Here is a 27,923-nt window from a genome sequence, read left to right as displayed (position 1 = left end):
GTACTTGCTGTGCTGGCACCTGTCAGAAGCTGCCACAGCAGCACCAGACAAACGTCCTTCCCCGCGGAAGGTTAGGCAGCAATCCTGCAGCCGCCTGTTCGCGGCGCCGCCACTAGAGGGCTCTGCTGGCCCAGCGATGCTGCTCAGCCGCAGCTCCATCGCCTCTCCCGCGGGCCGGCCGCACCTGCCGCGCTGCACGGCCCCGGCCTGGCACGGTAGCACCGACGGCTGGAAAGATTCCTGGCACAGAGAGTACAGACCAACCGCGATGAGTCACCTCTGTCCTTTGGCTGACAAGGTGCTCTTAGCAGAAATACTCATGAAGCCCCTGTAGCACAGGGAGATGTGAAGACACAGAATGTTCTGGGTTGGAAGGGACCTTTAAAGGTCATCGAGTCCAACTCCCACAGATACACAAATCTGACCTTTCCTAATTCTTGCACCCTGGCACCACTGCCTTTGATGCTAGAACATCTCCAATACTAAGCTTCAGGTTGAACTTCACCTGCTTAAACTTTAAAACAGCAGCTGCTCCCAGTGGCAGCTCAGACATTGAGATTTGGGGTTTTTTGGTTAAGGCTGCTAAGTAACACTGATTGAAGAGGAGCCAACAGACAGATGAATTGATCATATTATGCTTTGTTTTATCAAAGAATCAAGCTGAAAACGTTTCTAGTTTAGTGAAAGATATGGCCCTAGTTCAGATGCCTGGTGTGCAGATACCTGCAGAAACAGCTTCACCTGAGCTTGGGGAGGGTGTGCTGCACTGAGGAGCCTTTTGGCAAAGCCTCTGGGTCTTTGTTTCCAGCAAAGAAAAGATATATTCCTCTATCAGGTGCTGAAGGACAGCTCAAGGCAAGTGTTGCAATTCACCTCCTGCAGCATGGTGTGATGATGGTGGAGATGGGGTGAAAGTGGAGACTACACCTTTAGGTGTGATGACCATGACCAACTGCTTCAGTGGACAGCAAGAACAAACAGTGAGCAGCCTTGGATGAAGGCCAAATTACCAGAAACAGCAAACCAGGTTGCTGTGGCTTTGGAGTCACAGCCTAGGTTAGAGGGTACATAATAATGTTCAACAAAAAGCCAGACTGAGCTGGATGCTAAGAGCCAGTTCCATGGCCAGCACATGTCACATGCTTTCAGGAGGTCACTGAGATCATAGCAAATCAATCTGTCAGGCTTGGGAGACTACATTAACCATTGCACTGCCTTGCTTTGCACGCTGACAATCCCTATCTTCAGGACACGGCACCAGCGTGAGGAGAAATGACTGCAAGACATCTGAGGGCAGGGAGAGGGGTACCACTGCTGAGGATAAACACAGCCTTCCCCCAGCCTCATAGAGCCCTGCTTTTCTTGCACAAGTCTGGCACCCCTTTGGGAGGATGCCATGCCAGAACGTGAGCTCCAGCCACAGGGTCCAGCCCTCTGTGTATCTGTGCTGTGCCTGCAGTCACTGCCTCACTGCAGCACCTCAGATGTCTCCACCTCAGGCATTGTGCTGGATCCACTGATGGGGCTGCAGGCACTGTCCTTGGCCACAGCAAGGACCTGGCTCTGGCTCTTCTGGGAGGCCAACTGCTCTTCCCACTCTGCACACTTGTCTGGAAGGCAGAAGAGCAGGAAGCAGGTCTGGGCCACAGTTCCACTTCCAAAAGCAGACCACAGTGTGGGGTGAGATAGGACGTTTCTTCCTATGGCATGAACTACAAGGGGAGCCTCCAGGTGGGAAAGGGCAAGTCCTTTATCCTCATCCCACCACTCCACCCTGAGCACTGCCTTACAAAGTTGTTCAGACGTTTTCTGTAGTCAGTGGTAGCAGACAGGCCCCTTCTAAAGGACGTGTTTGCCTTCTGTCTAGACCTTGAACTTCCTCCTCCTATTACAACTACAACTCATTTAAATGCCACAAGTTTTAAACAGGTGAAGTTAGATGTTTAATTATCTCAGTTCGGGGAAGCTGAATGCTGTTCCATGTCTCTACACTTGAAGGCTCCAAAACAACAACAAAACCTCACAAAACCACCACCACCAAAAGAATAATTAAAAAATAACCCCCAAGCTTTTAAGGCACTTTGGAAACATTTAGCCTGATGAGATTTTTTTTAATGAAACTTGACTCAAACCACCACTGTTAAACTGGATTGTTTTAGCAGCATAGACAGAGACCTTGTAAGCCCAAATACCACATTAAAGGATTGATTTCTTTACAAGAATGAGACATTTTAAGAGCAACAACTGCTCTGGTATGCCACTATATCTGAATAGGACAGTTGTCATTAAAGTGAAGCTGTAAAACTTTTTCTAAGGAGAGTTTAAAACAACAAATTATTTCTCCAAAAGATTAGATGAAGAGGACAGAATCTGACAATGCAAAGCACTGTGGAGAGTGGGATGTTCACAGAATATCTCCAGAATCATAGAATGGTCCAGGCTGGAAGGGACCTCCAAAGGTCATCCAGTCTGACCTCCCTGCAGTCAGCAGGGACATCCCCAGCTAGATCAGGTTGCCCAGGGTCTCGTTGAGCCTCACCTTGAATATCTCCAGGGATGTGGCCTCAACCACCTCCCTGGGCAACCTGCCCCAGGGTTCCACCACTCTCATAGCAAAAAGCCTCTTCCTAATATCCAGTGTAAATCTGCCCTTCTACAGCTTAAAGCCATTGTCCCTCAACCGGTCACTGCAGGCCTTTGCAAACAGTCTCTCTCCATCCTTCTTGTAGGCCCCTGCAGGTACTGGAAAGTTGCTATTAGGGTTCCACAGGGTACTCCACAGCCAGCTCTAAGGAGAGAACTGGCAAAGTCCCCCCAGCTGAAGGCAGCAATAAGAACATTTCCTACCAGTCCTGCACTGCGTTGAAGGAGTCTTCACTGGTGATGTCGTACATCAGGACGAAGCCCATTGCTCCTCGGTAGTAGGCTGTAGTGATGGTCCTGTACCTCTCCTGTCCAGCTGTGTCCTGCAACAGAAAGGAATGCCTGGGTTTGAAGACTTCAGTTCTCAGAAGCAGGTCACAGGATCACAGGATGCCAGGGGTTGGAAGGGACCACTGGATATCATTGAGTCCAACCCCGCTGCCAGAGCAGGACCAGAGAATCCAGCACAGGTTGCACAGGAATGCATCCAGATGGGGCTGTGAAGTCTCCAGAGAAGGAGACTCCACAATCTCTCTGGGCAGCCTGTCCCAGTGCTCTGGGACCCTTACAGTAAAGAAGTCCCTCATGTTGAGGAGAAACCTCCTGTGCTGTAGTTTCCATCCACTGCCCCTTGTCCTATCACAGGGCGCAAGTGAGCAGAGCCTGTCCCTTCCTTCCTGACACCCAGCCCTCAGATATTTATTAAATCCCCTCTCAGTCTTCTCTTCTCCAGACTAAAAAGACCAGATCTCTCAGCCTCTCCTCATCAGGCAGTACTCCAGTACTTTCAGCATCCTTGTAGCCCTCCCTTAGACCCTCTCGAGTAGATCCCTCTTCCTCTTGAACTGGGGAGCCCAGAACTGGATGCAGTATTCTTGATGGGGCCTCACTAGGGCAGAGTAGAGGGGGAGGAGAACCTCCCTGGATCTGCTGGACACTCCTCTTACTGCACCCCACCTTGGCCACAAGGGCACATTGCTGTCCTATGCAGAACTTGTCACCCAGGATTCCCAGGTCCTTCTCCACAGGGCTGCTCTCCAGCAGATCACCTCCTAACCTGTACTGCTGCAATTTATTCTTCCTTCCCAGGTGCAGGACTCTGCACTCAGCCTTGGTGAACCTCATTAGGTTCCTCTCTGCCCAGCTCAAAGTCTGTCCAAGTCTCACTGAATGGCTGCACAGCCGTCAGGTGTCTCAGCCAAGCATTCCAGTTTGGTACCATCAGCAAACTTGCCGAGCAGACTCTGTCTGTCCCATCATTGATGTCATTGGTGAGGATGTTGAACAGGACTGGACCCAGCTCTGATCCCTGGGGGACTCCACTAGTCACAGCTCTCCAGCTGGACTTGGCACCACTGACCACCACTCTTTGGACTCTGTTTTGTAACCAGTTCCTAATCCCTCTCACTCTCTGTTACTCTGTCCCACACTTCCTGAGCTTGCTCAAGGATGTTATGGGAGACACTGTCAAAAGCCCTGCTAAGGTCAAGGTAGACTACACCCTTTGGTCTCCCTGCATCTACCCATTCAGTTAGGACATTACAGAAGGCTATCAGATTAGTCAAGCATGACTTCCCCTTGGTAAATCCCTGCTGACTGCTCTTGATCATCCTGTTCCCTTCCAAGTGCCTAGAGATGACCTCCAGAATGAGGTCCTACATCTAAACTAAGGCAAACAGGCTTTTTTGTAATACACTATAAAATTCTCATTTGCTCCCAACTGACATAAACTCTACTTGCATTTTGGCATTGATTGGGCTTTTGCATCAACTGTGACTTGTTCAATGCAGTTTGACACATGTGCTGTTACAAAAATACCAAAGATGTCAACCCTTTAATTGTTCTTCTCTGCCTCAGCCTCAGTGCAATAATGAAATGTTAGCAGAGTTCACTGGAAGCTGGCACTTCAAAGCAGAGGCAACAGAAAGCAGTGCAGGGCTACCAGGCAAAAGGCATTACACATTGCAGTTTCATGTCACAGTCAGGAAAACGACCTTGAAATAGATGCTGCAGGTGACTCCACTCTTACCCTGAGCTTAAAGACAACAGTTAACCATTTGATGCAATGGCAGTTGTTCTGCAAGCTGAGTTTATTGCAGAATATCCCAGCTGTGATGCCTGAGGTGCACACACTCATTTGGGATTTGCTAATTCTTTTTCTGCTTGTTCAGCCTAATTATTTTTCTTTCACCTCCAGAGTGCTAACCCCCAGCTGTCATTTCTGTGTTCAGCCTGGCAGCACAAAGGTGAAACTCTGGCATATACAAGAGAAGGATTTTGAAAGACTTGTGACAGCTAGAAAACAAGTCAGCTTCAACAGCATTTATGCTTCCCCTTTTTGCATGTCTGCTCTCGCACCCAGCAATACTTCTACATTAAACCAGCAGTCCTGCAGCCAATCCATTCCCTCTGGACTGTCATCTGAACCCAGGAGAGAAGTCATGTGCTTGGTGCATCTTTAATTGGGGAGGTCTCTGTCACTTGAACAAGCACATTTCATCCAGCTTCTGGCAAATGACAACTCTGAAACAGCTGCAGGGAGGCAAAAAGACCTTCTCTCTTTTAAAGCACAGGTCCAGCATGAGGTGTTGACTGCCAGTTACTCTTAGGAGTTAGCAGTTCTGAAACGAATGGTCCTATAGTCCTCCAAACCCCCCCACTTAAGAGAGCATTTAGAATAGAATCATAGAATCAACCAGGTTGGGAAAGACCTCAGAGATCATCAAGTCCAACCTGTCACCTAACACCTCATGACAATTAAACCATGGCTCCAAGCGCCACATCCAATCCCCTTTGAACACCTCCAGGCAGGGGGGACTCCACCACCTCCCTGGGCAGCACATTCCAATGGCCAATCCCTCTTTCTGTGAAGAACTTTCTCCTTACCTCGAGCCTAAACTTCCCCTGGTGCAGCTTCAGACTGTGTCCCCTTGTTCTGCCACTGGTTGCCTGGGAGAAGAGACCAATGCCCACCTGGCTACACCCTCCTTTCAGGTAGTTGTAGACAGTAATAAGGTCTCCCCAGAGCCTCCTCTTCTCCAGGCTAAACAACCCCAGCTCCCTTAGCCTCCCCTCACAGGACTGTGCTCGAGGCCTCTCCCCAGCCTCAATGCCCTTCTCTGGACACATTCAAGCATCTCAATGTCCTTCTTAAATTGAGGGGCCCAGAACTTGACACAGTACTCACAGTACTGCCCCTGGTTTCAAATGTGATTATAAAGTTTCTCTTCTCCAGAGGGGCAAAAAAAAAAATGACTTCTCAACCCTACAGCTGTTTGCAAGAGTGAAATAAATCCATGTAGAGCACTCTTTCCAGAGTACAGACCCAGCTTCTGATCAGAAACAGCACATCACCACAACCCCAGAAAAAAACCCATAAGGTGCAGTGGGTGGAAAACTGCTCAGCTTTAAAATCCTCCTGTCCATCATTGCCATGCAAGCAGCCCTGTTATTGCTGCTTGCATGAGACAGTCTTGGCCCTTCCAGAACACATGCTAGCCAGTCTGTCAGAGGGGACAACATCAATGACCCCCTGTTATTCTGCACCAAAATCTCACAGGGGCTCTCTGTAGGAGGACAGATCTGGAAAATAAGCTCCCTACAGCTTTCTTAAAAGGTTCTGCCTATTGCACTACCATGAGACTACCCACAGCTGTAACACACTGCCAGTTTCCTAGGACAGAGATTATGCAGCAGGAATCTTGCTGTTGCTGCACCAATCCCAAGGAAAAAGAAGGGGTTGGATAGGTTGGAACTAGATGATCGCTGAGGTCCCTTCCAACACTGACAATTCTACAATTCTATGATTTTTCCTTGATATTCCTGCATTTATTTCAAGGCAGGGTAGTCCATTGGCTGATCAGAGTAGGCACTGCACACTGACTGAGAAACAGTCCTCCTGTTCTCTCCTGACAAAAAGGAGCGGAATGAGCTGGACCACACCAAGTGGGCAGAGCAACCATTTCTTCTCCTAGCACTGATAAATGCATCACAGAGCACTCTGGTATTCACTGACACCACAGCCCTGCTCAGCTGCTGAACACACTGCAGCCTACCTGCATTTCTCCAGGTGGGGAAGGTCTCAGCAGCAATGGATTCTTCTCTTTAGTTAGAGCACTGTGAGAGTTGCTTCATTTTAACCTGATTTCACATGGACAGGAGGCTTATCAAATCATCAGCCTCCACAGGTGTGTGTGCTCATGGTAACTCTTCTGACTTAGGGTCAGGTTGGACTGAGGGGAAACAACCCCCCCCAAAGCTGCATTCCTACAAGTGTCACCGATACGGTCAGTAATGTGAAAAGAGACAGACCTGAAGCATACTTTAGCTGGGGAAGGGGAAAAAAGCTTAAGTGCAATGCTTATCTCTTTCCAGCATCCAAGAAACCCAAGCAGAGAGACTTACTTCATGCCTCATTAGGAGAAAGACCTAAATTAGTAACTTCTCAGATTCTGCAACCAACAAAAGGAAACAAATGTAAAGGAGGCCAGGCCTCTTCCTTGCTCATGCTCTCTGTTACTCTTTCCTATCTGCATTCCCAGCTTCTTTTGTCTCCCAGATCTCACCTCCTATTTTGTGCTCTGCATTTAACTAGGATTCATTTTGGCTTTGGGCATGAGGCTGCTGAGCAGGCAGTAAGCAGCTGCAAGGAACATTGCCTAGCTATACACAGAATGATTTGGAAAGAAACAGAGAATCAACCAGGTTGGAAAAGACCTCAGAGATCATCAAGTCCAACCTAATGCCTAACACCTCATGACAACTAAACCATGGCTCCAAGTGCCACATCCAATCCTTATTTGAACACCTCCAGGGACGGTGACTCCACCACCGCCCTGGGCAGCCCATCCCAATGGCCAATCCCTCTTTCTGTGAAGAACTTTCTCCTAACCTCAAGCCTAAACTTCCCCTGGCACAGCTTGAGACTGTGTCCTCTTATTCTGCCACTGGTTGCCTGGGAGAAGAGACCAACCCCCACTTGGCTACAACCTTCTTTCAGGTAGCTGTAGAGAGCACTAAGGTCTCCCCTGAGCCTCCTCTTCTTCAGGCTAAACAACCCCAGTTCCCTCAGCCTCTCTACGTCTAGAAGCAAGAAGCTGTTAGCTTTGTGGATGCACAGTCAGGCTGCCCTGGATAAAAAGCCTCAAGAGTCTCTCAGGGTGCCTTCCAAACCCTGTCCTCATAGCAGCTTAGTGAGGAACTGGAGTCAGCCCACAGAGTTAGCAACCTGTGCTATCGCCTGAAAGCTCTGAAATTCAGTAGTTCTGGCTTGTTGATCTCAGTATTTTGCCTGCGAACCCCTGTGTGGGGGCGAGCCCTGATTGATTAGTTTGCAAGAGGCAGGGATGTGTCTGCAGGAAACAGAATCCCAAGGGCTGCGTGCCTTTGCTGCTCTCGGTGGACAATGCACTCACCTCATTAGGAAGGTGATTTGCATATTCATCGCCCGGAAGCCTTCTCAGGTTACCACAGGGAGTGTGTGCAGGAAAAGGCACTCTATATTTCATGGTATGTAAAGTTTATTCATAACCTTTCCCTCGTAGCCTGTGCTACGAGGCAGAGATGTGATTCATCTTGATGTGAGTCACTGCTGGATTCCTGGCTCGGTTTTTATGTGCAGGTAAAGAGCATGTCATCTCCCCTTAAAGGGCTTTAGTTGCCTTTCTCCAAATCCATTTGGAGCTTTGTAATATCACCCCGAAGTGATTTTTTTTTTTTCCTCAGGCTATGTTAGCTTCTTAGAGAGCTATAAACTGGCTTAATTTTCTCGGCTCACACCACATATTATGCTACCTTCCAAGTGAACACCCCTCCCCCTCAGATACTTCGGCATAAATAAAACAAAGTGCAAAAATCTAAGCTCAGCTTCTTCGGTGTTTACAGTAGCTGCCTTTGAATTGTTTAAAGCACCACAAACCGTGGGTAATTGGGCATTTCAGGGGGTGATGTGCAGGACGATTATCTAATGAAGGAGAAAGCAACCGTTGCAGATTGCTCCCTCCTCAACCCCCCAAGTTCTTGGCAAGATTTTCAGGTAGACCACAAACTCATTAGAAGGCAAAGTAGCTGAGGCGCAGGCAGGGATCAGCAGAAGCTCTAATTAGCAGTCTAGCCAAATGCCTAGGAAGAGTAGTCTGAGTCTTCAGCATCCTGAAGCCTGCTTAGCCCTCTCCAGTGAAGAATCAGAAAGGTTTGTTGCAACCAGGCACGGCAGGGTCCCTGACAGATATGTTTACAGTAAGGTACTAAGAATTCTGTTCTTCTGCAGCTTACCTATGTGCCTGTCCTTGACAGAAACGATTAGAAACCTCCACCAGACCAGAAGTTGGTAGCGTGCAACAAAAAAATGTTGAGCTTTCGCGTTAATGAGCAATCAAAATTCAGTGCTTATCAGAGAAGACAAAGACCTAAATGCATTAGCATTATGTGCAGGTTGCCCTCTACTTACAAGATCTATCAGCCAAACATTTAAGAAAAGCTGTTTGTGCTGCTGTTGCGAACTTAACTTGGCTGCCAGCAGAAGCAGCGAGGCCCTGTCGCGGGAAATGAATGGATTTGTGGGGTTTAAATCACTCCAAACGCTCATCGCTGCGGGTCTGAAAAACAAGAATCCCTCACTCTGAACCATCCTTCTTCTAGGGAAGAGTTTCCCAGCCACAAGCTCTTTGTTCCAAACAAAATGTCACCGAAGCTTCTCATCCGCGCCAGATTTAATCCCCTCAGTACCGCAGCAGCTTTAGCAGCCTGTGTGACAAACGGAGCGGTAAGCCTTGCGGTTTGTTGAAAGGATTGTGGTTTGAGTTTGCTGCTTGGGTTTGGTGGTGTTTGTTTTGAAAGGAATATTATGTAAGGGTAAGAGTCACCTGTTGCCCAGACTGCTGGTGAATGAGAGGTCTCTCCTTCCCCATGCTGACACCTCTGATATTTTGCTCCTTGATCAGAGTTTGGTCAGCCTTGCAGACAGGATGACGGACTTCAGGGCCCCATGGTTATGGGGGCAGCAAGCTGTTAAATGCCCAAGTGTCAGGGAAGATCTGAATCCCTGCACACACTGCTCAGTTCTTACACTAGTCATCTCAGCTCCTCTTCTCTGCCTGACAGACGATCTGGGTAAGCAGAAATAAATGCATATGCTGAAGGCAGAGAGCTGATTGCTCTGTTGCAGACCAGCCTGGGAATCAGACTAGGGAATGAGGTGCTAGAAAGCAGCCCTGAGGAAAAGGACTTGGGGGTGTTGATGGATGAGAAGCTGGACATGAGCAGGCAGTGTGAGCTTGCAGTCCAGAAGGCAAATGGCAGCCTGGGCTGCATCAAAAGATGTCTTTGCCAGCAGATCCGGAGAGCTGATTCTGACACTTTGCTCTGGTGAGACCTCACCTGGAGTACTGTGTGCAGGTCTGGAGCCCTCAAGATAGGAAGGACATGGACCTGATAGAGAAGGTCCAGAGGAGGGCCACAAAAATGATCAGGGGGTTGGAGCACCTCTGCTATGAGGACAGGCTGAGAGAGATGGGGGTGTTCAGCCTGGAGAAGAAGCTCTAGGGAGACCTAATAGCAGCCTGCCAGTACCTGAGGGGGAGCCTACAGGAAGGCTGCAGAGAGACTGTTTACAAAGGCCTGCAGTGACAGGATGAGGGACAATGGCTTCAAACTAGAGAAGGGCAGATTTAGATTGGATGTTAGGAACAAGTTCTTTACTATGAGGGTGGTGGAACACCGGAGCAGGCTGCCCAGGGAGGTGGTTGAGGCCCCATCCCTGGAAATACTCAAGGTGATGCTCGACAAGGCCCTGGGCAGCCTGATCTAGTTGGGGATGTCCCTGCTGACTGCAGGGAGGTCAGACTGGATGACCTTTGGAGGTCCCTTCCAGCCTGGACCATTCTATGATCCTGTGATTCACCTCTTCATGCCCAAGACTTGTAGCTGGCTGCTCAGAGATGCACTTCCTTACCTTGCTGGACTGTTGCAATGTAGAGGGTTAAATTTCTCCTGACCTCGAGAAGTTCTAGTTGTGTTGGTTAATGTTATTGATGTCTGCTCTGAGGTGGCTGGTGTGCTCCCATCCCACTACTGTTATGTCAGGATATGCATTACAGACTCTGGTGCTGAGACTTCTTTAGCCAACCTCATGAGGTTCAACAAGACCAAGTGCAAGGTCCTGCATCTGGGTCAGGGCAATCCCAAGCACTGATATAGGCTGGGCAGGGACTGGCTTGAGAGCAGCCCTAAAGAAAAGGACTTGGGGGTGCTGGGGGATGAGCCAGCAGTGTGCACTTGCAGCCCAGAAAGCCAACCAGAGCCTGGGCCGCATCAAGAGAAGCTTAGCCAGCAGGGCGAGGGAGGTGACTCTCCCCCTCTGCTCTGGTGAGACCCCACCTGGAGCACTGTGTCCAGTTCTGGAGGCCCTAATACAAGAAGAATCTGGATGTGCTGGAACATGTCCAGAGAAGGGCCATGAGGGCTGGAGCTCCTCTCCTATGAGGACAGACTGAGAGACCTAGGACTATTCCAGAACAAGAGGACACAGTCTCAAGCTGTGCCAGGGGAAGCTTAGGCTCGAGCTGAGGAGTAAGTTCTTCACAGAGAGAGTTGTTAGCTGTTGGAATGTGCTGCCCAGGGAGGTGGTGGAGTCACCATCCCTGGAGGTGTTCAAGAGGGGATTGGACATGGCACTTGGTGCCATAGTTTAGTAGTCATGAGGTCTTGGGTGACAGGTTGGACTTGATGATCCCTGAGGTCTCTTCCAACCTTATTGATTATATGATTCAGTCTGGAGAAGAGAAGGCTCTGAGGAGACCTTACTGTGGCCTTTCAGTATCTGAAGGGGGCTACAAGAAAGCTGGGGAGGGATTTTTAGGGTGTCAGGGAGTGATATGTCTGGAGGGGGGGATGCAGCAAAACAAGAAATGGGTAGATTCAGACTGGATGTTAGGAAGAAGTTTTTCACCATGAGAGTGGTGAGACACTGGAAGAGGTTGCACAGGGAGGTGGTGGAAGCCTCATCCCTGGAGGCTGGATGTGTCTCTGAGCAACCTGATGTAGTGTGAGGTGTCCCTGCCCATGGCAGGGGAGTTGGAACTGAATGATCCTTGAGGTCCCTTCTAACCCTGACAATTCTATGATTCTATGTGTTTGCTCAGTGCAGAAGGGCTCTGCTCTGCAGCTGGAGCTCCTGCAAATTACAGTAATGCACACACACAAACGTTTCCTCTGCAAAAGCACACAAAACTCTGAGTGGAAGCCACAAAGAAATCAGCTAAACAAAAGCCACCTTGACAAAGAGGAAGGGGAAGAGAAACAACCCACCAAGAACCAAAAAAGTGTGCAAAGACAATGGCCTTGGGCAGACAAGTATGTGTCATTAAGAGGAGAATGATGACATTGAGCTTACTGCTCCTTCTGGCAGCTAGAAATAGGAACAAACAGGCAAGCAAGATGAGTCACTGGTTAAGACATGGCAAAGACGTGATGTCATGAAAAGCCTGTGAAGTTTCAGTTGCTGCCAGGAGCAAAATAACACCTGGCTCCTTCAGAGCTCAGCTCTGATTAAAATGCTCCAGTTCACCAGATCATATTAAGCATGTTTTTTATCTTTTTATCTCATGTTATTGAGTGCTCCCGTTGCCTGAGAGCCACAGGAACCTACTCAGACACATTTAGATGCCTTGAGAGGCAGTTCCATTTGAGCAGCATTAGCACTGTGCAGCAAAACATTTCTGTTGTGAAAGAAAACAAACCACCACAACACACACCCCCCCCTGCCTTTATTGATAAAAGGTTCTGTCCTTGCAAAGTGTTCTTTAAATATTTCCCCAGTCTCACTAGCTTCACTTCAGCTCTTTTAAGGTAGTAAAACCAGAAGCCTTGGATAATCTCACAACCACTAATTGCAGAAGCTTCACTTTTCCCATTCTATTTTGCATACCCTGTATGGAAGCTTCTACCACCCTGTTTTCTCTAACATTTCCACACTACTGTTCCCACCAAGGAGCTGGAAATTAAAAGAGACTTTTAATACATGCACAGCCTACACAAGCTCACCAGTGTCTGGTCAGGCACCAGAGGGCTCAGCCTTTCTCAATACACACACGCTTTTGAAGCTGTCCCCTGGAATTCAGTGGCTGAGTGTCCCTTCAGGTAAGGCACTGGAGAGCAGCCCTGTGGAGAAGGACCTGGGAGTCCTGGTGGACAACAAGTTCTGCATGGGACAGCAATGTGCCCTTGTGGCCTACATGGCCAATGGGGTGCATTAAGAGGAGTGTGTCCAGCAGATGCAGGGACGTTCTCCTCCCCCTCTACTCTGCCCTAGTGAGGCCACACCTGGAATATTGCATCCAGTTCTGAGCTCCTCTGTTCAAGAGGGACAGGGATCTGTTGAGGGGAACCCAATGGAGGGCTAAGAGGATGATGAAGAGACTGGAGCACTGCCTGATGAGGAGAGGCTGAGAGCCCTGGGGTCATTTAGTCTGGAGAAGAGAAGACTAAGAGGGGATTTAATAAATGTCTATAAATACCTGAGGGCAGGGGATCAAGAAGGGGAGGACAGGCTCTGCTCAGTTGCACTCTGTGATAGGACAAGGGGCAATGGATATGAACTACAGTACAGGAAGTTCCACCTCAGCATGAGAGGGAACTTCACTGTGAGGGTCCCAGAGCACTGGAACAGGCTCCCCAGAGAGCTTGCGGAGTCTCATTCTCTGGAGGCTTTCAAGCCCCATCTGGATGTGTTCCTGTGTGACCTGTGCTGGATTTTGTGGTCCTGCTCTGGCAGAGGGGTTGGGTTTGATGATCTTCAGAGGTCCCTTCCAACCCCTAACATCCTGTGATCCTCTGATCCTATGATGAAGCTTTTGGACAAGCAGGAAAAGTTAGCATGAGTTCAGCTCAGACACCACTAGGATCTTTCTGGTAGTTGGGAAGCCCCCAGCTTTTTAACTTTGCTCAGCAACTCCAAACCATGTTAAGACAAAAAAAGTGAATCACTGAAAATGCCATGGGGGGCATTTGCTCAGCAAAATGTAACTTCCAAGCTGGAATCAGGCCAAGGTACTGTGATTCACACTACTGCCCATGACCTGCTAAGACGTTAAAATAAATTATTTCCATTTCCCCAGGTGCCTTGAGATTGCAGTGAAGATTAGCAGCAGCTGCCCTTCCTGATCTGTCAAATGGTAAGGAGGACTGAAATAGAGCTGCTTGCTTATGAACACTACCTGCTCTTCTCATCTTCTCCATGAGGGTACGGAGGCTCTACGGAGGGACTTGGACAGATTGGATCCATGGCCAATGTTAACAGGATGAGCTTCAAAAAGGCCAAGTGCCAGGTCCTGCACTTGGGTCACAACAACCTCAAGCAATGTTACAGGGTTGAGGTAGTGTGGCTGGAAAGCTGTCTGGCAGAAAGGGACCTGGGGGTTCCAATGGACAAGCAAGTGAATATGAGCCAGCACTGTGTCCAGGTGGCCAAGAAAGCCAATGGTGTCCTGGGTTAGATGAGAAATGCAGGAGCAGGGAGGCGATTGTCTCCTTGTACTCAGCTGGGGGGAGGCCACACCTCAAGTATTGTGTTCAGTTTGGGGCACCTCAATCCAAGAGAGATGTGGAGGTGCTGGAGCCAGTGCAGAGGAGGGCAAGGAAGCTGGGGAAGAGCCTGGAGAATAAATCTGATGAAGAGTGACTTAAGGAGCTGGGGATGGTTTGAAAAAGAGGAGGCTGAGGGGAGACCTCATGGCTCTCTACAACTACCTGAAAGGACATTGTGAAGAGGTTGGTGCTGGTCTCTTCTCACAGGTCATTAATGATAGAACAAGAGGGAATGGCCTCAAGCTGTGACTGGGGAGGTTTAGACTGGACATTAGGAAGACTTTTTTCCCAGCAAGAGTGGTCAGGGATTAGAATGTGCTGCCCAGGGAGGTGGTGGAGTTACCAACCCTGGATGTGTTTAAAGGTGGTCTGGATGTGGTGCTTGGGGCTACGGTTTAGTGGTGAACCTTGTAGAGTAGGGTTCTGGTTTGGACTTGGTGATCCTGAGGGTCTTTTCCAACCAGAATGTTTCTGTGATGTGATCTTTTTGTAGGCTGAATTTCTCTGACAGGGTATCTAAAAGATATTGGCCACAAAAATGAAATTACATGAAGGCATACACAAGAATACTACACTCATTGTGAACATTTCCTAACTCTTATAGAAATGAAAAGTCTCCCTTTTCATGACTTAGAATTAACATGCAGATCGGTCTGATATGTTTTGGTTCCTCCTGATCCAGTTACCTCGACAGAAAAACACAGAAATTGCAGTAATAAAAACATGCAGCATCCTCCTTTCAGCTTCCATTTCCCTGCCTGCAAATAAACAGCAATGTTCAAGAGGTATAATGCATCTGAAAGGCCATCCACTGTGGGGGAGTGATAAAATCAGCAATGCTACCATAAAGATGAAAAAAAGAGAAAATTAAAGACAAATTTCAGAGGCTGAGATCCTAGAATCAGAAGCATTTTAGTCACTTTTGCCAGTTTTTCTACTCTGTCTGGTTGTCTGTCTTAATTTAGAGTAAGACAGATTTGTTATTTTGCCTCTTCCAAAAGGGGCGAAAGAGAAACGCTCGCACAAAGGATTGGATAGAATTGGGAGGTTTAAATGGAAATGCTATTCACAGCTACACAAAACAGTCCAAGGCATATAAAATACACTAAAATCCATACTTTGGGCTTAACACAGAGGCTCATTAAGCCAAAGCTTTCAGAAACCTCCCTTTACAGTGTCACAGTGTTGCCAAGGTTGGAAGAGACCTCGAGGCTCATCGAGTCCAACCTGTCACCACAGACCTCATGACTAGACCATGGCACCAAGTGCCACGTCCAATCCCCTCTTGAACACCTCCAGGGATGGTGACTCCACCACCTCCCTGGGCAGCACATTCCAATGACAAACGACTCTCTCGGTGAAGAACTTTCTCCTCACTTCAAGCCTAAACTTCCCCTGGTGCAGCTTGAGACTGTGTCCCCTTGCTCTGGTGCTGGTTGCCTGAGAGAAGAGACCAACCCCCTCCTGTCTACAACCACCTTTCAGGTAGTTGTAGAGGGCAATGAGGTCCCCCCTGAGTCTCCTCTTCTCCAGGCTACACAATCCCAGCTCCCTCAGCCTCTCCTCACAGGGCTGTGCTCAAGGCCTCTCCCCAGCCTCGTTGCCCTTCTCTGGACACGTTCAAGTGTCTCAATGTCCTTCTTAAACTGAGGGGCTCAGAACTGGACAGAGGACTCAAGGTGCAGCCTAACCAGTGCAGAGTACAGGGGCACAATGACTTCTCTGCTCCTGCTGGCCACACTATTCCTCATGCAGGCCAGGATGCCATTGGCCTCCTTGGCCACCTGGGCACACTGCTGGCTCATGTTCAGCCAGCTGTCAATCATCACCCCCAGGTCCCTCTCTGTTTGGCAGCTCTCCAGCCACTCTGACCCCAGCCTGTAGCTCTGCATGGGGTTGCCGTGGCCAAAGTGCAGCACCTGGCACTTGGACTTGTTGAATGCCATCCCATTGGACTCTGCCCATCTGTCCAGTTGGTCGAGGTCCCTCTGCAGGGACCCTTTAAACCAGGCCAACAAACCCAAGCCTTCATGCCCCGCCACTATGAGGCCTCTCTGCATCCCCCAGACCAAACCAATGTGACACAGCATGAAATGCAGCTTGGCAGCTCCAGGTCCTGGCCTAATTGGCAATATTGCCAAGGCCAAACTCCAGGCCTCAGTGCCCCCAGAAGGAGGTAACAGCCTGCATGTCCTCCCAGGAGCAGAGAGGGAGGGAAAAGGGAAGAAAAGTGAAACTACAGCCAGTTTTATAGGGATGCAGGACTTATGGGAATGAAATACACTTTTCTGGTCCACCTCCTGGAGGTCTGTAACTTTATGGTTCTTAAAGGGCACCTAATCTCTAAACCATCACATTGTCCCACAGGTTTCACAGAATAGTTTGGGTTGGAAGGGATCTCTAAAGGTCATCTAGTCCAAGCCCTCTGCCATGGTCAGGCATATCCTTTAATTCTATCACTCAGCTACTGAAAGAAGAGCTGTATAGTGCACAGACTTCTGAGCAATGTTAGCCACTGTAAGTGATCTCAGAAGGATAAAATAAAAAACTTTTAGTTTGAATAAGCCTATAATGAACTGGTCTGAAACCAGAATAACAAGAATGGAAGGACTGTAACAGCAAAGGCCAGAAGAGACTGAAAGGTTAAAATAATCAGAAACAAGACACAGTAATTAAGAGAAGCAGACAAAGACAGTAAAATTCTATCAACCTTTGTAGAAGATGCCTCATTATGGCTTCTTTCCATAAACACAAAGACAGATTTGGACAAAGATCAATACATCCAGGTGGCTCCTACATCAGCTATGGTGGGAAAGTTTAAATGCAAATGTAGGACCCACCTTAGCATAATGAATTAGGTAACAGTATAGTGAATTAGGTAATTGATGGAGCAGTATAATGAATTAGGTAATTGATGTAAGCAATCAGGTGCAATGTCTTTGTTATTTGTACTTGATATAAACTGCTGCTGCTTGAGCTGGCAGTGTGCTGGGGCTGTGATTTATCTCCTAGCACCTGCTTCTGCAGAGCCAAAGCACAGCAAGCATCTCCACTCCGTGCCGACGGGCTTTGCAGAGCGGAGAAAGGACTCTTTTATGGGGAATACATAAGCATTATTAATTAGCTAAGGTTGCTGAGAAGCAGATTAATTAATCTCAGGCAGAGCACTAAAGAAAAAGAGCTGCACTCTCATGGGTGAGCAAGCACAGGCACCCTGCCACAGTCCTGCAGTGCAGAGATGTGTTAGAGATGGGTCCAGTACCACCATGTGGGTCAGCACAGCATCCCGCCAGCCCCTGCAGGTGTGCAGCAGAAAGGAAAACCTCAGAATGTTATGAATCAGCTGCCAAAAAAAACCCCCACAGATGCAAAATGCATGAGGAGGACGATAAAAGATCTGTGGTACAAATCTGTCTGCATTCAGTAGCCTGGGTCTTTGATCTGGAAAGGAACAAGGACAGGTTGAGGATCTTGGCATTAGAGTGCTACCAGCCCACTCCTCCTTCTCCTTTTCCTCCTCCTCCCCCACCTCAAAGGTCCATAAGCAAAACAGAGCAAAACCCAGCTCCAGAGCTGCAGAACAAGACCCAGACTTCCCAGAACCTATTTCTAGGTGATCAAATGTCATGGCAACCAGCAAGGGAGCCAGCCGACAGAGGGGCTCCTCAGCTCCATGCTTCCCGGGCTCTGCCCAAGGCTGCTCCCAGCCCTGGCCTGGCTGCACAGCTCCAGGCCAGGCCTGCAAGTCACTCTGTAGGGCTCATGGAGCTCAGTAACTTTGTGTGTTGCATGAAAATGTAGTCCTCTGCTACGAGCATCACTCTTAGAGCTTGCTCTCATCAAGGGAGGATTTCAGTTTATTTAGTAGTGGACTAGGGATCATGGGATCATAGAATCATAGAATTGTCAGGGTTGGAAGGCACCTCAAAGATCATCTAGTTTCAACCCCCCTGCCATGGGCAGGGACACCTCACATGAGATCAGGTTGCTCAGAGCCACATCCAGCCTGGCCTTCAAAACCTCCAGGGATGAGGCTTCCACCACCTCCCTGGGCAACCTGTTCCAGAGTCTCACTACCCTCATGGGGAAGATCTTCTTCCTAACATCCAATCTGAATTTACCCATTTCTAGTTTTTTTTTCCCATTCCCTCAGTCCTTTTGCTACCTAACACCCTAAACAGTCCCTCCCCAGCTTTCTTGTAGCCCCCTTCAGATACTGGAAGGCCACAAGAAGGTCTCCTCAGAGCCTTCTCTTCTCCAGACTGAAGAGCCCCAACTCTCTCAGTCTGTCTGCATAGGAGAGGAGCTCCAGCCCTCTGATCATCCTTGTGGCCCTCCTCTGGACATGTTGCAGCACATCCATATCTTGAGCCTCATCCCTCCCAAGAACCCCCTAGTGATACTTGTCAAGGAGGCCATGCCATGATAAGAGTGATCAGAAATTCAGGGAAGGTGTTTCTAAGATATTTCTAAGATTAAAATACCAAATCAAACTATAACCAGGAGGCAAGCACACATTGTAAATTGAAGTAGAGCTACAAGACACAAAGAAAACAACCAAACATAGTCTATACTAAGAACCACATGCTAATTAAAATATTATAATAATAATAAAAAGTACTCTTGAAGTCTTTAAAACCATAAGGTGTAATTTTTCACTATTTGACAGAAATTAAGAGTTGATCAAGCAACTTCCAACTTATTACCTTGTGAAGAGGGAAAAAAGTGTCACTGCTAACTTCAGGTGAACATTAAACAAAAATATAAAGACATCACACAGTATCACAGCATCACTAAGTCTGGAAGAGACCTCGAGGATCGTCAAGTCCAACCTGTCACCACAGACCTCATGACCAGACCATGGCACCAAGTGCCATGTCCAATCCCCTCTTGAGCACCTCCAGGGATGGTGACTCCACCACCTCCCTGGGCAGCACATTCCAATGACGAATGACTCTCTCCCTGAAGAACTTTCTCCTCACCTCCAGCCTAACCTTCCCCTGGCACAGCTTGAGACTGTGTCCCCTTGTTCTGGTGCTGGTTGCCTGGGAGAAGAGACCAACCCCTTCCTGGCTACAACCTCCCTTCAGGTAGTTGTAGAGGGCAATGAGGTCCCCCCTGAGCCTCCTCTTCTCCAGGCTAAACAATCCCAGCTCCCTCAGCCTCTCCTCACAGGGCTGTGCTCAAGGCCTCTCCCCAGCCTCATTGCCCTTCTCTGGACACGTTCAAGTGTCTCGATGTCCTTCCTAAACTGAGGGGCCCAGAGCTGGACACAGGACTCAAGGTGTGGCCTAACCAGTGCAGAGTACAGGGGCACAATGACTTCCCTGCTCCTGCTGGCCACACTATTCCTAATGCATGTAAGGTTCCAGCACTTAAGAAGGTATAACAAAAGCTGAAAACCAACAAAACCTATGAACAAACTGAAGCTCATCAATCAGAAGGCAAATAAAAAGGAAACTAACAAGGTGTTGGACTGGATGATCTCAAAGGTCTTTTCCAACCTGGTTAATTCCATTCCATTCTACTCCACTCCACTCTATCCTATCTCCCTGCAGCAGAGCTTGAAATACCTTTCCCCAATGCTGGGATTAGCAGTAACAGAGATTGCTCTACATTATAAGGCTGTTATTTGATAGAGATGTGCAGACTGAAAAGCCATGCAGTAAATCCATCTGATACCAGTCTGCACTGGAACACGGTGGAGCTTTTGTTTAAATTCACAACAATGTGAAAAACAAAACCCAAACCCAACAGTCAAATGGAATCTGAAATTTTCCAAGTAAACCCACATCTCTGCTGAGAATAGAAAGGAAGACTTTCAGCTAAAGGACAACTATTTTGGAATAGTCATAAGCACCTTAAAATAGAGACTTGGAGCTGAAGGTTTCTTGTCAACCCCAACAGGACCTGCAGGATGATGCTCAGTCATAACACAAAACAAAGAAAATAACCTGTTACCATTTACTGCAATATTTTCTCTTATAACCACACAATCCTGATGCTAAATCCAGAAATGCTATTGTGTAGCAGCTGCAGATGGCTCTACTGCGCTCCTGAGGCAGTTCAGTGAGCAGCTGTGAGGTCCCTGTGATTGCACATTGCCTACGGGTTTCGTGGTGTTAGGACCTCTTGCACACAGCCTGGCCTTCAAAACCTCCAGGGATGAAGCCTCCACCACCTCCCTGGGCAACCTGTGCCAGTGCCTCACCACCCACATGGGGAAGAACTTCTTACTAACATCCAATCTGAATCTACCCACTTCTACTTTTTTCCCATTGCACCCAGTCCTATCACCACCTGACACCCTAAAAACTCTCTCCCCAGCTTTCTTGTAGCCCCCTTCAGATACTGGAAGGCCACAATAAGGTCTCCTTGGAGCCCTCTCTTCTCCAAACTGGACAGCCCCAACTCCCTCAGTCTGTCTCCATAGGAGAGGAGCTCCAGCCCTCTGATCATCCTCCTGGCCCTTCTCTGGACACCTTCCAACATGCCCAGATCCTTCTTGTAATAGGGGCTCTTGAACAGGGCACAATGATCCAGGTGGGGTCTCCCCAGAATGGACTAGAGGGGGAGAATCATAGCATGGGGGAGAATCATAGTAGAGGGCTCAACCATAGCATGTTCTGCAAGCTGGTTTGTAAGTCCAATACTACTGAGAGTATCATGTCAGCACTTCAGATGACCAGGATTTCAGTGGGAAATTCTGGCCCAAATTCAGGACAGGTGCTGCTGGGCCCACTTTGTATTGCCATTGAGTATAATCTGCTGGAAAATGAGCACTAAGGGGTGACTGCACCAGAGTGCATCTTGTGCAGCTGACATCAACCAGTGTAAAGAATGAGCACCGACCAAACCATGGGTGGAGGACTCAAATCATATTTCTAGTGATTTATTGAGCAATGGGAGTGTGGTGGGTTGAGATTATCCCCCCAGTTAATTGGAAATTACCCCCAGAGTAAAATCCACAAACTCAGCAGTAAAATGGAACTTATATTTACAAAAGGTAAACTCAAATCCAGAAGTATAAAATGCAATGACTGTGTACAAAATGTATTTGCATACATTTACTATTCAGAGGGGAAAAAGCAATACAAGGACCTCCTTGGGTTATTCCACACCCACCCTGGACAGCTCAGAGGGCTGTTAGCAACCTCCTCCCCCCTCCCTTCCCTGGTGCCTTCAGAGACACAACTCAAGTCAGTTCAGCCAGCAGAAGGTCAGGAAAGAGGTAAGGGAGCAATGCAAAGCAGTATTGCAGAGAGAAGAGGTGAAAAGGAGAGAAAACAATCCATGCAGCAAACTTCACCCTGATCAGCAACTCAATGGAATGATACAGACATATCATTATTACTCCTCTGTATCCAATGGCTACCTTTACCTTTTACTGTTTTCTGCTCAGATACTGGAAGTCTCTGGAGTTTTCCTATTGCTGTTTACAATCAAGACACTAGGCTAAAGCATCAGCCTCAAACTACAACAGTGAGACATAAACCCAACACATCATTTCAAACTCAGCTTGCTAGTAGGCTACGATGTGCACATGTATGCAAGCAGTAAGGGGCAAAGACTCCAGTGCTTTATGCTGTCAGGCAGTGACAGCTGCTGCAGAACAGAATGATTTCCAGTCCAGGAAATGGTTGGTTTCACTGGGATACTCCTACCACAAGTCACCATTCTAGCAAGAGCAGGTTTCCCAAAGCCCCTGCTCGAACACTTCCAGGGAAAGGGAACTGTAATATCAATCCTCCACAAAGAGTCTTTACCAGAGCTGAGTGGTGCTTTGTGCTAGCCCTCCTGATACTTGGTGACTTGGTTCTAGTTATCCTCATCCAGTACAGTGTAAATAAATGCATTGCAATATTTCATCCAGCATGACAGCCACCTCCTGAGCCAAACACTCAGACAAGAAGCCTTAGATGCTAAAGAACATGCAGTGCTCTAATCTCAGAGTGTCCTTCCATGTCACTGCTCTAATCTCAGAGTGTCCTTCCATATCACTGCTGATATCACAGCAAGTCAGCCCTGCATTCACTAGGCCAGTTCCATCAACAGACAGCAAAAGTCCTGTTAAATCTCTTAGATAAGAACAGGCAACATTCTGCTGCATGTTTACTTTCTGTTAATTAATGAACAGACAAGCTGCAGTCTATCTCATGAAATGAGATGTAAACATAAGTGACCTCCACATATGTCCTCATTTTTATAGCAGCCTGTATGAGGACAGCTGCCAGAACAACATTTCATCCACACTTTCTTCACAGAAATGAATCACAGAATTGTCAGGGTAGGAAGGGACCTCAAGGATCACCTATTTCCAACCCCCCTGCCATGGGCAGGGACACCTCACACTACATCAGGTTGCACAGAGCCACATCCAGCTTGGCTTTAAAAACATTCAAGGATGGGACTTACCACCACTTCCCTGGGCAACCTGTTCCAACATCTCACCAGCCTCATGGGGAAGAACTTTTTCCTAACATCCAGTCTGAATCTCCAGGTTCCAGGTTGCCTGGGAGAAGAGACCAACCCCTTCCTGGCCACAACCACCTTTCAGGTAGTTGTAGAGGGCAATGAGGTCAGCCCTGAGCCTCCTCTTCTCCAGGCTAAACAATCCCAGCTCCCTCAGCCTCTCCTCACAGGGCTGTGCTCAAGGCCTCTCCCCAGCCTTGTTGCCCTTCTCTGGACACGTTCAAGTGTCTCAATGTCCTTCTGAAACTGAGGGGCCCAGAACTGGACACAATACTCAAGGTGTGGCCTAACCAATGCAGAGTCCAGGGGCACAATGACCTCCCTGCTCCTGCTGGCCACACTATTCCTAATGCAGGCCAGGATGCCATTGGCCTTCTTGGCCACCTGGGCACACTGCTGGCTCATGTTTAGGCAGCTGTCAATCAGCACCCCCAGGTCCCTCTCTGTTTGGCAGCTCTCCAGCCACTCTGGCCCCAGCCTGTAGCTCTGCATTGGGTTGCCGTGGCCAAAGTGCAGCACCAGTGCACACACTGCACTGAGAGTTAACAGCACGCTCTGGAGAAGCAGAGTTCTCACCACCTTTACATCCATGTGGTTACTGAAAAGATGTTTCTCAGGCATTATTCTCAAGTTTCAGGAGCCAATGATAGAAACACAATTAATGAACATATGTAATGAAAACAGAAACCCAATTACAGGCTTCACATTGTGTCTCAATTAGGCTGTGCTTAGGTCAGAATGCTGAGGTGTTAATAGGATTGTTAAAACAAAAAAAATTAACATGTGAAGGAGAAACAAAAATATCAACCAGGCTTAGTAATAAAAATGCTCATAATTAGCATCTTTCTTTGGTTGAAGGTATTGCCAACAGCAATTCAACAGCAGTGTATGTCAGAGGGACCTTGACAGGCTGGACAGATGGGCAGAGTCCAATGGCATGAGATTTCGCACATCGAAGTGCTGGGTTCTACACAGTGGCCACAACAACCCCATGCAGAGCTATAGGCTGGGGACACAAGGGCTGGAGAGCAGCCAGGCAGAAAGGGACCTGGGGGTGCTGATCGACAGCTGCCTAAACATGAGCCAGCAGTGTGCCCAGGTGGTCAAGAAGGCCAATGGCATCTGGCCTGGATCAGGAAGAGTGTGGCCAGCAGGAGCAGGGAGGTCATTCTGCCCTGTAGTCAGCACTGGTTAGGCCACACCTTGAGTCCTGTGTCCAGTTCTGGGCTCCTCAGTTTGAGAAAGATGTTGAGATGCTGGAATGTGTCCAGAGAAGGGCAACAAGGCTGGGAGGGGTTTGGAGCACTGCCCTGTGAGAAGAGGCTGAGGGAGCTGGGGGTATTTAGCCTGGAGAAGAGGAGGCTCAGGGGAGACCTTATTGCTGTCTACAACTACCTGAAGGGAGCTTATAACCAGGAGGGGGTTGACTCTTCTCCCAGGAAACGGTGACAGAAGGAGAGGACACAGTCTCAAGTTGTGCCAGGGGAGGTTTGGGCTGGATGTGAGGAAGAAATTCTTCCCAGAGAGAGAGATTGGCCATTGGAATGGGCTGCCCAGGGAGGTGGTGGAGTCACCACCACTGGAAGTGTTTAAAACAAGACTGGATGAGGCACTTGGTGCCATGGTTTAGTTGATTAGATGGTGCTGGGTGAGAGGTTGGAATTGATGATCTCAAAGGTCTTTTCCAAGCAGGTTAATTCTGTATTCTCCACTCCACTGTTATCCTAAAGGTCTTCTCCAATCCAAACCATTCTGTGATTAGAATGAAAGGGAAAACAAGAAAACTCAGGCAGAATGTGCTGCCCTGGCTTGGTATTGCCATGGGAAACAGGCTGAAAATCTTGTAATAAAGATTAAAAAGAACACAAGTTACCATGGCACCATTGTTCCTGCCAGCTTCATGTTTTCAACACAAAACAGAATGCTTTAAAGGCAACAAACACAGAGCTGTACTTCCTCCACTGGCAACTCATTCATCCTTTCCTCTGGGAAGCTGCAGCAACCAGCACAGCGTTTTTTGGACTGGTTCTCTGGTCACAGGAGCCACCAGTTTGTTATTCATAATTGATTACACTTTGAAAGCAAAACAATTTGTGGAAGCACTTGGCCAAAGTAACTTCAGACCAAGTGTCCAAAGCACATTCTGCTCTTGGGCTTGCTGCAGTAGAAGCTGCAGCTTCCCAGGTTTGTCTGATCTCGGCTGAGAGCAGCAGCTGATCCAGGCTTGATTCACTTGCTGTCAGCTCCAAAGCATGCTCTGTCACCTGGGATGGACAGCACCAGAGAGGCAGCTTAGAGGAGAAGAGAGAGTGTGGCAGGCAGTGTGAGCGCAAGGGAGAACAGAGCTCATTGCCAGCACCTTCTAGGATTCTGCTGAGCTGGGGTGAGGACTCTGCTCTCTCCACTGACCTTTAACTTGCCCTCCCAACTACACCTTCCTGCCTCCATTGATTACTTCACAGAATCACAGCAACATTCAGGTTGGAAAAGACCCTCAGGATCACCAAGTCCAATCCACAACCCTACTCTACAAGGCTCACCCCTAAACCATAGCCTCAAGCACCACATCCAAGCCACCTTTAAATGCATCCAGGGTTGGGTGACTCCACCACCTCCCTGGACAGCACATTCCCATGCCTGACCACTCTTGCTGGGAAAAAAAATCTAGTGCCCACAGTATGTTTTTATCCCATACTGTCCTTGCAGAGAAGACATTTGGGGCATGTGAGAGAGACACATACAAACACAGGTATGACAAAGCCACATCCACAACTACATTATGCAGGACTACTTGAAGTGAAAGAGGAAATAACTTTCCAGGAGTTAATCTACAGAAGGAAAATTACAAGAACCCCAAGTCTGGAAGCAGCTATTCAGGTATATTAAAATACAGATTGCTTTGGCCACAGAGAAACATTGGGTGTCATCAGCCGGCATTAAGAGCGTCCTTCCTTTGCCGTTCTTGCCTGCCTGCTCATCCACCTGAATGAACCCAGTTGTCAACTGACAAGCTGTGCTTCCCAAAGAGCAGATACAAACTGCATCACACATAGCAGGGCTGTCATCTGCTTCATCTATGAGGAGCTGCCACCCTGCCACTTGATAGGTGCAGATGAAATATCAGCAAACCTCTTCCCAGTCTTAGCTGCTGTGCTCACCTCACCTCCTGCAAAACACAGAGCAACAGCAGGGAAGTCAGGCCGCCGTGTTCTGTGCCCAGGCAGGAGATCACACCCAGCTATGGCAGCAGGACTTTCTCCTTCACAGGAGTGCCATCTCCTCCTCTCAACTCATCACACTGCCTGAAGGCAAGAGAACTCCAGAGTTCTTTTCACACAGAATTACAGAAACATTTGGAAAAGAGCCTCAGGATCACCAAGTCCAACCCAGAACCCTACTCTACAAGGTTCACCCCAAAACCATAACCCCAAGCACCACATCCTGACCACCTTTAAACACATCCAGGGTTGGTGACTCAACCACCTCCCTGGGCAGCACATTCCAATGCCTGACTACTCTTGATGGGAAAAATGCTTCTTAATGTCCAGTCTAAACCTACCCAGGTGCAGCTTGAGGCTGTTCCCTCTTGTTCTGTCACTAATGACCTGTGAGAAGGGACCAGCACCAACTTCTCCACAACCTCCTTTTCAACTCCAGAGACCCAAAAGCAGCCTCACTGGCACTGCTAACAGCACAAGCAGCACTGTGCTTGCCTTGGAGCTGCCCCAGAATGTAGCAGCTCTGCCATCTGTGGGCACTCACCAGCTTCCTCTACCTGTGAGTTTCTTCTCCATGGGGGATAGTTTCCTGTCCAAGCACAAACCCTGACCACTCGAAGGATTTATGGGAAGGAAAAAAAGCAGCAGAGCTCCCCTCCTCCTGCTCAGGCTCAATACAAGAGACCCTTGTCTACTTAATCACCACCTGTATGGCTCACCTTGGTAGCACAGGCAGTGTGATCACTCAGAAACCTGGCAGAGAGAGCTGCAAAACAGCTCCCTCTTGCTCCTCCTGCAGCAGCTGTGTCTATAGTGATTATCTGCCTAAGGCACTCAGGTCAGTTGCAGTTAATGATGTGTGGTGGGTTATCACTTCATGTCTCTGGACAAATAAGGGTTTCACCTCCTTGACAAAATGAGTATTTGGCAAGGTGGAAAAACACTTCAGGGCCTAGATATCAGGCAAGTCTCCACTAAGGAGAGAAGCTGACTTGCTAGAACAGGAGTAACTGGTCATTCAGAACTGCTTTTGTTTCAGTTCTGTGCTCCTGAGGCAAGAACAGTGGAGCAGGGTACTTCACCCCATGTATTTAGAGCAGCACAGGTGTATGAAGCATCTGCAGGATCACAACCCAGGTAAGCTGAGGTGACATTTTGGGAGCACAGAAGGAACAGCTACACCAAGACATGACTGATCACTTTTAGTTACTTTACAAAGGACAGCACTTCATACTTTGGCTGATTTACACTTGCACAGTACAACAGGAAGGCTTCCTACCTAAAGCTCACAAGAAAAGCTCACAAAGGAAAAAAAAAAGCTCACAAGAAAAAACTTTTCAGCCCCAGGTCTGAGATGCTGTATCCAACAATCTGCTTTCTCTTAAAATTCCCCACTATGGTATTATCCTTTTTCTTCCTACACAACATGCACACAAACATCCAGAATGAACATGCTCCAGTAAATTACACAGAATCACAGAATTATCAGGGTTGGCAAGGATCTCAAGGATCATCCAGTTCCAACTCTGCCATGGGTAGGGACACCTCACACTACAGCAGGTTGCTCACAGCCACATCCAGCCTGGCCTGAAAAACCTCCAGGGATGAGGCTTCCACCACCTCCCTGGGCAACCTGTGCCAGTGCCTCACCACCCTCATGGGGAAGAACTTCTTCCTAACACACAAGCTGAATCTAGCCACTTCTAGTTTTGTTCCATTCCCCCTAATCCTACCATTACCTGACACCCTAAAAAGTCCCTCCCCAGCTTTCTTGTAGCCCCCTTCAGATACTGGAAGTCCAGAAGAAGGTCCCCTCGAAGCTTTCTCTTCCCCAAACTGAACAATCTCGAATCTCTCAGCCTGTCCTCACAAGATATTAGCAAGTAAAGGACCAATGTCAAAGACATGGGTGTGAGCTGTGTGCCTAGACTTCACACATCATTAGTGGGAGGTTAGTGCTGCATTCGAATCACCTCCTTCTGAAACTTCTTGCATATGAGAGGCTCT

The 27,923-nt window shown here is 48.3% G+C and overlaps 1 protein-coding gene across 3 annotated transcripts in view; it reads right to left on the bottom strand.

Moving 5' to 3' along the window:
* Positions 1-27,923, bottom strand: part of RAB3B (RAB3B, member RAS oncogene family) — an 87,354-nt gene that overhangs the window by 13,178 nt on the left and 46,253 nt on the right. For all 3 annotated transcript variants that reach the window (XM_054165113.1, XM_054165114.1, XM_054165112.1), the window contains exon 3: positions 2,848-2,966. In XM_054165113.1, coding sequence (XP_054021088.1) covers positions 2,848-2,966 — 119 coding nt within the window. The remainder of the gene's footprint in view (positions 1-2,847; positions 2,967-27,923) is intronic.

The sequence above is a fragment of the Dryobates pubescens genome, chromosome 11, assembly GCF_014839835.1.
Source record: "Dryobates pubescens isolate bDryPub1 chromosome 11, bDryPub1.pri, whole genome shotgun sequence".
Lineage (NCBI taxonomy): Eukaryota > Metazoa > Chordata > Aves > Piciformes > Picidae > Dryobates > Dryobates pubescens.
Note: the sequence above shows the minus strand (reverse complement) of the source record. Positions and strands in the feature narration are given on the sequence as shown.